At 48.2% G+C, this 13,115-nt stretch overlaps 1 protein-coding gene across 5 annotated transcripts in view; it reads right to left on the reverse strand.

Annotated features, from left to right (window-relative positions):
• Positions 1 to 8,217, reverse strand: part of ZEB2 (zinc finger E-box binding homeobox 2) — a 130,108-nt gene extending 121,891 nt beyond the window's left edge. Inside the window, exons 1-2 of one of the 5 annotated variants that reach the window (XM_057744405.1) lie at positions 7,755 to 8,217; positions 5,077 to 5,218 (exon numbers count right to left, since the gene is read on the reverse strand). In XM_057744405.1, the coding sequence (XP_057600388.1) occupies positions 5,077 to 5,149 (73 nt within the window). In that variant the 5' untranslated portion in view covers positions 5,150 to 5,218; positions 7,755 to 8,217. The other 4 variants (XM_057744407.1, XM_057744406.1, XM_057744402.1 and 1 more) reach the window with 4 other exon arrangements.
• Positions 8,218 to 13,115: the final 4,898 nt, after the last annotated feature.

Below are 13,115 nucleotides of genomic sequence, written 5' to 3' on the forward strand. Positions count from 1 at the left end.
AAAGAGTTCTCTTTCACACAGAAGAAAATGCACCTTAAAAGCCTTGCACGAATGCAGATGACAAAAACTGTTGTAAGGAAAAGAATCTCCCACATCTTGGAATAAACGCGGCACAGCTTAGAGAGCTAGCAGCACCCTCCTTTCCTACCTTCAGGGTAGACACACATTTTTCCCAGGGAAGATTCTTAATACAGCATTAGGGTCTTTGATAACCTCTTGGAATATTCTTTACTTTGAGTAAATTAAGCAAGCAAGAAAGGAAGCATCTGAAACATATGACATAGCAGTTTACTGGGCAACGTTAATCTTGGCTTTATTCGTATTTGGAAATACATACTTAAAGACGTGAATGTATCTTTACGTGGCAACAGAGAAATAATGTCAAGTTTAAAATCCTTCGCCTACCCTTACCCCTGGTGGAGAGTCACGCGATGGATGCCAGCACGCTGGTGGCTCTGCTACGAAGGAAGGCATGTTTCTACCCCAATTGACTGAGTTTTTCCAAACCGAAATAAAACAAATAGATCAGTCTAGATACATAGCCCCCAGCCTTGTGTGTGTGCAGCGTGACAAAACTTGCAGAAGCTCTTCACAGAGAGAAAAGGATGGAGATGGATATCTTTGGAGCGCCCTCAAAGCTGGTACCTGCCACACAAACTGCCTCTGACTGCTTTGAGAGTCAGCAAAACAGCCTCCTTATAACCTCATCAACTTTATAAGAAAGCTACTTGCAAAAGACTTCCACACTTGCAAGGATCACCAAGTCTGAACCGACTGCAATCCGTAGGAAACTTCCCTGCCTCAGAGTGCACTGAGGGGCTCTGACTCACGGCTGCCCCATCCCAACTTCACCTCTCAGAAAGGAGAGACAGGAGCCACAGCCTGAAAAAGGGACTGCTTGCATTTCTTTTCCTTTTCATTTAAGCATCTCTGAAACAGGAACAACTTCTCTGTCCTCCACTGCCTCTAAGCATCACCACCAGTGCTTCCACTCCCTTTCAGGAAGTGGTTAAGGGAGTGAGGGCTTATCTTAAACAGGGATAATCATTTCTGCTCATCTGATTGTTTCTCCTCTAGGATCTAAAGCCCTGAAAACATCCAACTTTATCCCTCTTCTTTTTCACTGAAAATCAGAGACTAAAGCCGTTTGTAAAAATCTCCCCCACTCCACCATACAATGCCTAACCCTTTAGCTGAAACTTTGAAGAAAAATCAGATTTAACTTTTCTTTCTTTCTTCCATTTCCTCTTCCCCACCGCTCCTAATTCAGTTTTCATTTAAAAGACAACTTCATTCCCTTTTCTGAAAGAAGCAGTTTCCAGGTTTGATTTTTGTGAAACGTGTGTGTCTGTGTGATTTTTTCCAGAGGCTGATGCTGGGAGGTGGTGGGCTGGGGAGGCAGGCCCATCTTTCCAGGCTCTGCGGGAGGCAGGAGGGTAGCCGGAGCATCCCCGGGAGCCCATGCCCGAAGCAGGGGCTAAAGCAACAAACTTTGCAAGTTACAAGCGGGCTGCACCAGTGGCAGGCAGCAGCCGGGCATCTCCCGCTCCCAAGTGCTCATTCCTGCCTCGAAGGCTCTGTGGAGATAGTGGGGTATAATCAGGGGAACGAAAAGGGGGGCTGGGTTTCCCCCCTCCTCTACAGCTTCAGTGAAAGTATTACAAAGTGAGTCAGGCGACTGAAGATCATCTGACTGAACTTTCTTGAAACCGACACACATTCTTGTCTTCGGGCAACTTGCTTTTTGCCTCCTTCCCCCTCACCCCTCTCCCCCTTCCTTTCTGCACATCTTATTTTCTGAGAAGAGATTTCATCCTTTCCATGTGGGGGAAAGGAGACTGTCCTCTATGGATTAACTTGGCCCTGGCGCTGTCTTTGCCAGGCATCTTGCTAGCCTGAGAACCTTGAAGGCTGAATTTTAGGTTCTTGTTTCTCTTTGTACATTATTTTTCCTCAAACTGCTTCCTTCTTTGCTTTTTAATAATCGTATACAGCATCGTCTCCTAACCCACGTTCTTGACCGGCCTTTCAAACACACACACACACACTGCTTTACACGTTTTATCTCCTTGTTGCCTTAGTCTATATATACACTGTTGACTTCATTAAAATTATATAAAATGCCATTCTAGTTTCCTAGAGGACCATCTCTCTCTCTTTTTTTTTGCCCCATGCAGCTTCTACTTCTATGATTAGTATTGCCATTATTCCTTTCCAGGAATTTCTATATGATTTTGATAAGCATCATCATATTTAGTGTTATCAGCAAAGACACAAGCTCAAAAGTGACATCTTTTCCATGAATCCAGGAAATAAAAAAAAATCCACTCAGTTCAGATAAATCCTAGCAATTCCCAAAGGGAAAGGCATTGGATATGTGCTTGATGAGAAAGAAAATGAAAAAAGAGGGGAAAAAACTCTTCTACCTGCTTCTCAAAACCAGGACATTGCTCAGTCAGATTAAACCCAAAGCAAAACACTGACAAGTAACCAATTCACAGCATGTTTTCCCACAGATTATTGGGAAATAATTATTGCTGTTAAGGGTGTAGGGTCTGGGCTAAATGCCTTTAAAATGTGCAATTCAACTTTCCACTTCTCCCAAGTTAGTGGCTGGGCGGAGGGGAAATGGTGTCCACTTCTGAGTACCAAGCAGCGTCCATGGCTGAGCACCTCCCTGGCACTCTGTTCCACCTGCGAAGCCCCAGCAGGCCTCCCCCTCTGCTAGCCCCTGCCCCAGGGCTCCCAGGAAGCCTAGAGCATTCTGTTTCCCCAGACCTGGGCTCTGGCCTGACCTCCCTGCCGGGGCCAGGCTGGTCAACGGTGGCAAAATCCCGAAGGGGGTTGGAGGAGGCAGACAAGAAGGAACACACATTCTAAATAGTCTTTCCTGCAAAAGAACACTTCTGGGAATCTTGCTTTAAATCTTATTCTCCTTTCTCTCAAAAAAAAAAACCAAAAAGAAAAAATGACTGTTTAACATAAGAAGAAAAAAAAAGCCTCCTTGACACAAAGCTTTTGTTATCCAGTTGATCAGCAATGTGCTTTAGATACTTGTAAGGGGGAAAAAAGCCCCACAACAGACATTGATTTTAGAAAATCAATAACCAACATTTAATAAAAGGAACAGAGGAAACACAAGAGAGGAGAGGGGGACATTAGGTGTAATTTTAGTGTCTACTAAATTACCCAGAGATGGGGAAGGGGAGGTCTCCAGTGTAAGGACCACCTTAAATAATGCCAGACACTAGAGTGAAGAAAAAATTAAATTAAGAGAGAGGGAGAGAGGGAGAGAGAGAGGGAGAGAGAGGGAGGAAGGGTGGGAGGGAGGGAGAGAGAGAGAGAAAGAAGAGACTTAAAAAGAGGCAGCCTGAACTGGATCTTGGGGAAGCAGCTCGGAATATATTATTGTACTTGTTTTTTTGTAATACCAAGCCAAGCAAATAGATCAAAGGCAGCACAAAGGGAAAAGGCAGGATAACATAACGAACAGTTTCTGACTAAAATTCCTCTATCACTCCCCCATATGGCTCGACACCTCCACCACAACAAGCAAAAGACACACACACACACGCACACGTACACACGCGCGCGCACACACGAAACCTAGAGAGAGACTGAGAGAGAGAAGCATCATTTGTCTCTAATCAAAATTCCCTCGTCTTTGTGTTTTCTCCTTCCAGCGCCCCTCACTGCGCCCCCAGCCGCCCCCTCCCGCGCCGCGCAGCTCAGGGGCAGGCCAGGGGCGCACACAATTGTCTTCTCTAGAGGAAAGTTGCTCCAAGTGCGCCCCAGCGGTCCCCGCGAGACGCGGGCTGGGCTTGCGGGAGGCCGGAGGCCGGGTCGGCGCCGCGTCCCCGCGTCCAGCTCGGGAGCGTCAACGCGGCCCCGCGCCGGGTGATCAGGCTGAGAGCGAGGGGAGCGAGAAGTTTCCTTTCCCAGTCTGAGCTGGCGCTAGTTCGCTTGTTTGTTTTGGGGGGTTGGTTTTTCTTTTTAGACTCAGTATCCTCCGTCAGCTACCCCCGGCACCCTCTCTGGTCCCCAGCTCTCTCCCCTCCCCCAGGCGCCTTCTGCGCTCTTGCCAATCACTTTTCTCTTTTATTCCCACGATTTTGTTTGGGGGTAATACCTAGGGAGTCTCTTTCTCTCTCCTTCTCTCTCTCTCTCTCTCTCTCTCTCTCTCTCTCTACCACTCTCACTCTGTTCCTTCCCTGACTCTTGCTAAGATGGACCTTCTAAGCTGTCACACCTTTGGTCTCCCACCTCCGTTCCGCGTGTCCCCCTCGCACCCCCATCTCCTTCCTCCTTCTTGACTCAGCCTGGATAACGGACTCCTCCTGACCATGTCGAAACTGCCCAGAAAAGTCTCCCTGCTCTCTTCGACTCCGCCAGCCCCCGGCGTGGGGCCAGAGCCCTCTGGAGAGGAACCGCCCGCCCCCCGATCCCGCACGGACCTCGTCGGACCCCGCGCGGGGCCGGCCGAGTCCCTCCCACCCCGGGGTCCGGGCGCGCCCGGCCGGGCCCCGCTGCCCGCGGACCGTTACTTGGCGTACGGAGAGGCGGCCGGGCGACTCTGGCAAGAAACTTTAAGCCCTGCGGAGGCACAGCCCCGGGCCCCCTCTCCCGCCCTCGCAGTCCCTCTGCCACCCCCGCCCCCGCCCCGGGATCCTACGCGCCCCGGCGCCCGGGCCCCCGCCCTGCCCTCGCCGGACGCTCCCGCAGCCCGGCCGGAGAGCCGGCGGGCCGGGCGCTAGCGGAGCGGGAGGCGGAGGCGGAGGGAGGGCGGAGGCGGGGGCGCAGGGGGCGTCGGGGGTGGGGGCGCGTGGCCCCGGCCGGACCCCGGCTCCCGGAGCCCCCCGGCGCCCGACGCTCACTTTGCCCGGCACTTCCCCAACTCCCCCCTGCCCAGTCGCCGCGCGCGCCGGGCTCCGGCGCCGGCCGCGGAGGGAGGCTCGCCCGCGAGCCCTGGGCGCCGCCGCGGCCGCCGCCTCGGTTCCTTTTCCCTTTCCCCCTCCTCCTCCCCGGGTCTGGAGCCGCGGAGTGGCTCGGAAAAGTTTGGTTCGGGCCGCTTCTTACCGTTTTTCCTCCTGGGATTGGCTTGTTTGCGCCTCTTGCACCGGGGGCCATCCGCCATGATCGGCTGCTTCATTGATAAGAGCGGATCAGATGGCAGTTCGCATGGACTCGGCGCCCTGCTTCGGCAGCACGCAGGCTCGATCTAGCAACCAAACACAGCGACAATGTGGGCATCGCCCGCGCCCATTGCGACGCGCGCGGGCCGCCCAGGGGAGCCGGGCCAGGGCCCCGGCGAGCACCCATCCGCGCCCCCCAACGCCAAAGCGAAACTTCGGCGGCCCCCTCCCCGCCCCCCACCCCCAGCCTTGGCCCCGAGGCGCTTTGTGTTTGTTACTGTTTGGTGTGTTGCACCCGCGAGGGGATCAGAGAGACAAGAATTACATCTTCAAAATGAGTCATAACTCCTGACCGTATGAGGGAATGCACACGGCTGTACAGTAAGGCTGCTTGACTCAGGGCTAGGCGGACCCTTTCCTCCGAAAAGTCCTCAGCCCGGCTCGGGAACTTGGGGTGAGGCGAGGCTTTCTTTAGCTCTCATCGTGTCTCACCCCCCACCCCCATTCCCCAGAGGAAGCAAACAAACAAACAAACAACGCGAAACAACTCCCGGTTGAAGAACACTCGGGCAAATTGATAATAGTAATTATAGGAAGCCCACTCGCGCCGCGTCCCCTCCCCTCCCCTTTCGGAGTTCATCGAGGCACTGTCTCTTCCTCCCCCCACACCCCCGCCCCCAAATTAGGATTTCCCGTTTCTCGCCGCAATAAGAAATATAATTATAAGCCTCTTTGGACACTATCCCTCTCCCCCCCCCCCACCGCCACCTTCGCCACTTTGACAATATTTACTTAAGTATTTCCCCCCACCTCACTCACACACATGCTCCCCCACACTGGTTCCCTTAAAGAGTTCCAGTAGAAAATTGTTTTTTCCCCTCAAGAAAGGAAAGAGAAAGTCCAACCGCCACGGCAATACTTTTAAGCTCTACTAAATGATCATATCCTTTCTGGCTTCGAAACTTTTGTACCTAAAAATCGAGAGAGGCGCTGCATTTTTTCAGCTGAAACTGTCAAAACTTGGAGAAGGGGAACCACGGAGGCAGGCAGGAGAGGAGGAGAATCCCGAAACTCGGTGGAGGTTGGGAAGATGCTGTGCCTCGAGGATTAGTTTAAACAGGGGGCTATAAAAGATGTAACAGATGCAAACTGTAACACAAGGGCCATTAACCCTTTCTCTGCTGAGCACACTCAGTCCCCGCGCCCCGCACCTATTGTCTCCTGTGCTAGAAGCTTTGCGGAAAACCTGGAAAGTGAGTATCAGTTTCCACACATTTGCTGGGGGGGGGGGGGGGGGGCGCAGAGAGAAGGGGAAGTGGATGATTTAGAAAGCACCTTGAATTTAACCTAGGCATACTGGAAGACTTTAAATTTAAGTTTGACACACTTTGTCATTTCTTGGCTCTCCTGTGGACTTGAAATTGTTGGGAAAAATCCTGAAATAAAGAAATGGTCACACAAGTGTCTGGGATGAAACAGCTGGCCTGTCTGTATACATGCTGAGACTTACACACGATTGCATATAAATACATGTTTAATAAAGTAAGCTGCTAGTTTTATAAGCATGTGTGTATGAGGGACAGGCAGGGCATTTATACTGTAAACTTTATCTTTGCCTGTTATTTCTCACTCTGGAGTTAGCAATCTTGCCTTCATCATCATAGGGGGAGCTTTTAAAATATATAAGTAGGTGGGAGATAAACACATTCACGTTAGCCGGGCTCACCACTGTTCCTGGGAACTCCTGCTCTCTCTCTCGACTTCTCAGTGCGAAAGTATGGAATGGGATATTTGTGTGTATATGTCTCCTGTGAAATCCATGTCTATATTATTAATACTTTGCCATTTGAAATACAATTTCAAAAGTTATCCTTAATTTTAAACCCTAATATCCAGACGGCAGTTTTCTTCCCAGCTGTAGTGACCCCCCCCCCACTACTTTGGTAAACGTCTCAAGTTCCATGAAGACTTTCACTTCTTTATTTATCATCACAGAAGTGAGGTGTTACTTCACATACATACACACACAAAGAATGAAATAAAGAAATGAAACTCGCTAAGCAGACAAAAACAGGCAACTTTCTACTTAGAAAACAGCCTTCTTCAGTGGGAAAGGTTGGACTGCCATATCTAAGAGAAAGGCTTGCTCCCGAGTTTGGTAGGTTTGTATCCATCAAGTTTTGTAATTATTAATAGGTATTTGCCAAGTTTTAATTGCTGAATACAATGAATTGGAATTCGACGTAAAAATAGAGCAGAATCTCTCCCCTTGAAGAGTTTTTATTCCAATCATATAGTTCTCAATAAAACTTTTCCTAGGCTGGGTAGTGAAAGGCACCTTTGGTTACCTGAATGGACAGGTACAGGGCAAATTATTTGGGGGAGGAAAAAAGGAGAGAAAAGGAAGGGGAGAGAGAGGGAGTGCGAGAGAAATCGAAGAAGTTACTCCTGGGAAAAGCTTGTCATAAAGGAGCTAAACCCACCTGAAATTCCTACCCACAGACACTCCTTCTCACTTCAGACTCACATCCCCACTTAAAAGGAGAAAATCATAAAAGGAGGGTGGGGATGACCATGCCAAAAAGGAATAAAAAGAGAGAAAAGGGGGAAAAAAAAACCTACCTGCGAAGTCTTGTTTGTAGTTTTGGCCAGAAATGGTGAGAAGAAAAAGCATGAAGAAGCCGCGAAGTGTGGGGGAGAAAAAGGTGGAAGCGAAGAAACAGCTCCCGGAGCAAACTGTACAAAACCTCGCCAAGAGTGTCGGGAGGCAGGACCGTTATTCCTGCGGAGCAGGTTAGAACTGATCTCTTTCGGCCACTCCAGGAAACACAAACCTGGGGACGGACTGACGTGTTACGCCTCTTCTAATGACATTTTTTTCTTTTTCTTTTCTGTAGGAGAGAGAGAGACCCTGAAACACGCGCCACCTATCTTTGTGGGGAGGGATAATTGAAGCGCCCTGAGCGTGAGCATCATGTGAAAACGTGATCGCCAAGTTTCTCTCTGGGAAAGGATCTGGGATAGATTATACCTTGAAGTCTCCGCAAACGCTTTAGTGGAAGAAATGAAATTCCACCTCCCTCCCTTCCTCTCTCCCTCCCTCTCGCCTCCCTCCCTCCCTCCCTTCTCCACGCCCCCCCCCTCCCCCGTCAAGCCTTTGGCATCATTATCCTCATCACTAAATCCTACAGAGTACAGGGCGGAAAACGGTGCACACCATTCACAGAACTGGAGAACTCTAAGGGGCGAAAGTTAAAGGGAAAGATCCCGGTTCCTCAATCCAGATCGCCTCTTCTTATACAGATATCTCTAATGACCAGATTGGAGATGCACATTAAGTTATGTGGATTTCTCAGCACGGCTTCTGGAACTAAATTTTTTGCCCTTTCTTCTTAATTTTTTTTTTCTTTTAAGATGCTAGAGCCAGGGGAAAAAAATGCTGCATGTGAACTGCATTTTAGGGCGTGTGTGTTGGGGTGTGTGTGTGATGAATTTCTGGATTGGATCCCAATACTAAAAAGTGGTTTGGCATTTTTAAAAAGGGTCTCTAAGTAAATTAACATAGAGCGCTGAGTTGACCGATCTCTGAATCTCTCTACATCTCACGGAGACCTCACTACAAAGTGAGGGAGTATGTGTAGGGAGGCAGGAGGAAAAGGAGAAAGGCCATAGAGGAACTTAGCAGGGAAGGAAGAGCATGATATTAAACGGCATGGGGTCTAAGTTTTGGAGTATATATTTTTTGATATTGCAATTAAAGTAAAATTAAAAAGAAAAGACTCCACCTTTGCTCTGAAGGGATTGGTTATGTAAATATGGAAGGGATTTCCTGGAGAATACAGCTTTCTACTGTATGGTTAATTAAATAATCACTCAAAAGCTTCCAACGTGACGCTTCTGTCGTAATCCAATCAGGTTACATAGGTCCTAAACAAGAAAGATATTTTCCACATCTGGAAGTCAGCAATTTAGCAAGTACTGCACATTATTAACCAATTCAGAGCCCACTTCCCAGGGGAATTTTTTTTGAAGTTTAAGTGTTCTTAACCAATGCTCTGCTGTTTTGTTAATCAAAAAGCTGGTTTACACTGCACATAATTGGAACTAATATAGAAGTAAATAAAGACAGCCAAATTTGAGGATGCTGAGCACAGGCATTTATCGGAAAAGGAAGAAATCTCTTAGCCTCCAATGGTTCAGGCTCAATTTCTTAAAGAACTGTGAGGCTGTTTTTTTTTTTCCTCTTTTCTTTTTTTTTCTTTCTTTTTTTTTTTCTTAAGAGTGAAAGTGCTCGAGAACCTCAGAGCACAAATAAACTTTCCATCCCACAGCCTTTGGGCTTCCTCGCAAAGGTAAAGGTGGAGGTGTCAAGAGGACTAAAGAACAACCTCATGCCATTTTTTTCTCTTTTAATATTGTTAATATGTTACAGCCCCCTGTTTTCAGTTTGATGAAATCTGAAACAAATAACACCCTGATGCAACACTAGACTTTTACTTATATTAAGATAAACTGCTTTGAACTGTGCTTTGAATGTGTGCCTAAAGCAAGCCTTTGAATGCAAGAGTCACTGGCAATTGCACTCAGAGGAGGGAAAATGCGCCACATGGGTTGCTACATCCACTCTCCCAGAGGTGCATGGCTTTGTATTTTGTGCGTTTATTGGGGGGGGGGGCAGTAGCCACCCAGCATGACCACAGCCAACTCTTACTTTAGCATGCAAGGAAGTAAATTTTCAGTTGGTTACAGACTCACCCCTTTCCTACCTTAAGTATTTATTACAATGAGAATCTCCCCCCCCCCCCAGATAAATTACCTGTAGAGGAGCATTCGAGTTCATCAGTCTAAAATTTAATAATAAAACAAGAAAATTAAAGATTTCCACTATGGGTCAGTCACATTCTCAGTTTTATGCTTTACGTTTCCTTAATATTTCTATCTCTATAAATATATGACTTATCAAGTTCCTCCTCTGAGATTTATTTCTATTATTAATATCCTTTTTTTCTCTTCCCACTTTCCCCCACTTTTTTATTAAAAAAAATTCGAGTCCAGCTTTCTCTAGAATTTTGCTTTTCAGCATCTCCTCTCCCATTTCCAGGACAAAGGTGTCCCTTGTATGGACTAATTGGAGGCAAGACCCCACCTCAGGACCCCAGGTAACCACTGGAGCTTACAGTCCAGACACACACTGGCAAAACTTCAGGTCAAAGCATCAATCAAACGGCTAACAAATCACTTGTCTTTATTATGTATATTAATGTCAGGTTACTTAGGATCTGACTTAAAAAAAAAAAAAGACAAGTATTCCCATTAAAAACACCTAATCATCTGATTACTCTGGGCTCAGTAATTGTTCAAGTGGCAGGAGACAGCCTCAACACTTAGCACTGGGAGTTCCGACGTGCAAGTATTTGAACTGGGGTAAAAAAGCTATCTTTCAGGTTCCCATCAAGGTGGGTATTTGGATGGTGGCACGCGAAGCGTCCCTGCGAGGGGTGAGCGCACCGGTGGGTTGCCCTCTGCCGCTGCTTGGCACGCCCCTGGCACTCCCCTCCCTATTTGACAGAGAGAGTTCCCACCAAAGCAGAGGCGGTGGGACCGGAGGAAACCGGAATATAAACTTGTTCCGAAGACTCTCTTAGTCCGAAGGCCAGGTCGGGGACAATGGGGATCGTGGGATCAGCGGGATGCAGGAGCGCAGGACGCAGGGAAAAGTGGAGAGAGGACTAGGAGCTCCTGGCTTTCGGCTCCTCACACAGCAAAGCAAGTCCTGCAAATGAATCGCTCCTTCCCGGTCTTTCTTCCCCATTAATAATCCATTTCGAGATTAGCGCAGACCAAGGGGATTAAAACAACAGATACATGCAAATATGAAATAATATTGCAAAAGACATTGAAGGGAGAAAAATAATTCTTTAGTGTTTCTTTGAGTAAAACAAACTGCCTCCCTCAGGATTCCCTCCACCCAGGCAGCGTGTGAAGATGCACTTTTGTTTTCCAATTCCCTCAGCCAGGACCTGGTGCCTGTCCCCCCATTCACCTCTCAGTCTGTCAATTTCCTTAACTTGCACAGCAGCTCCCCCTTTCTCCCCTGCCCCCAGCTCCGCTCGCCTGCCCAGATGCCCGAAGAGATACAATGTTTCTGCCCTTGAACACACAGGCTGTAGAAGGAATTCGAATTTGGCCACAGCTAATGTTTTTTTTTTTTTTTTTTTTTTAAAGCAAATTCTGTTTATTTTGTACCATGTGGAGAAAATCAAAAAAGGAACCTATTCTCTTTTTGAAACGGAATTGATCTTTCATCTAGAGGAATTATTTAGACCTTGTGTTGTTACACAGGAGGTGGGCAACTTCTTTTAGAGTTACAAGCAAAGGGCGATAAGGGGGACCCCTACATAGGGGGTGTGTGGAGGGGGTGGGGGGCGGCAGGGGTCCAAGTCAAGCCAAATGGTTTTCTCACGTGCAAACTCGCAATCCAATCCTTTCGGAGTTGAGCCTAGGATAGGAGGGGAAAATCTATTTGAAAAAAAAAAATCAGGAGCATCTCTCTGAGAAGCCCTTTCAAACAAAATCCGAACAGGACCAGAGAATCTCAGACCGTCTCTAACATCCCTGCTGCGAGGCCCGCAGGCTGTGGAATCTCGCACGTCACCTGGCCCCAGCAGGGCGGCCAGCAGAGGGGTTCATTTTATTTTATTTTTATTTTATTTTTTGAAGTTAAGGCTGAATCTCGGCTTCAGTGCTTTTTGCCAACGTCTCCACTGACAGGAACCAGCAAACTTCAGGACTCAAATGAGCGTCTTAATTTATTGATGCAAAACAGGTCTGCTTGTCGCCCCCAGTTCTCGGCGCGCTCTGTCCCCCACGCCCCCAGCTTCGGTCCCTTCATTTGATCTCAGGGTAAGGCCCCCGCAGCACAGGCGGAGGAACACGTGGGGGGGGGGTCGGCCGCCGCCCACCGTCCCTCCCCCAGACCTGTACCCGCCCGGGAACCCCGCGACCCCCGCCCCGCGGCCGGGTCAGCTGACCTGGCTCGCTTGCCGGCTCCCCGCCCGCCGCCTTGTTTCCGGTCCCCGGGGTCCGCGAGCTGCGCACCGAGCGGGAGCGGCCGCGGCCGGGAGGTGATGCTGGGGGCTGATTACCATGAGAAAGGCTGTGCCTGGAAAAGCCTCCTCCACGCGACTGTCAATCTCACTAAGGCGTGGGGTGGGAGGGGGGGGACGGAAAGGGGCCCTGTAGGAGTCACCAGAAAACTTGGAGTAAGTTGGATGCTACGCAGGCCCGAGGAGGTGGCTTTCGCCTCAACTTGGAAGGCTGTGGCGTTAAGGGCGCGGACGCCAGCAGCCTCGCCAGGGAATTGAGAACCCCAAATCCTTCCTTCCCTCCTTTCCTCCCTCTTGCCCTCCTTTCAGCCCTCCCTGCCCTTTATCCTCATTTTCTTAAATTCTTTCCCAATTGCATTTCCTACATTATCCTTTCTTTCTGATATCTCCCTTTTGCAATCCCCTGTTTTGTTTCTTAACATCTCTCCTCTCTCGCTCTGATTCTTTTCTGCCTCCTTTATGTGTCCAGATTTATCATTTCGTTTTGAAAATACAATGTTTCATATGTAGTTAATCTACCAGCGGGAGGTCAGGGACACCCTGACTAAAATAACTCCCTGGGTCATCAGAGAACAAGTTCCCCAGGTGTCAGTGAAAAGTAAAATAATAATAGTAATAAAATAAATATAAATCTATATCTCAGTAGTCATAATGGCTCCTTATTCTGAATTATCATATGGGCTCAAATTGACTTCTTTTTTTCTTAAAAGATATAATCTTCCTGGAGAAAAATGAACAACACTTGATGTAGGGAAATTCTTTAGAATTAAAGCAATGTGAAAAAACTTCACATTTATGGTGATATTTTAGCAGTGCTTAACAGACTTTATAAATTACAATAGGTAATTTAAAAAAAAACTTAAATTGTGCTTTTTCT

This window comes from Hippopotamus amphibius, chromosome 8 (assembly GCF_030028045.1).
Source record: "Hippopotamus amphibius kiboko isolate mHipAmp2 chromosome 8, mHipAmp2.hap2, whole genome shotgun sequence".
NCBI lineage: Eukaryota > Metazoa > Chordata > Mammalia > Artiodactyla > Hippopotamidae > Hippopotamus > Hippopotamus amphibius.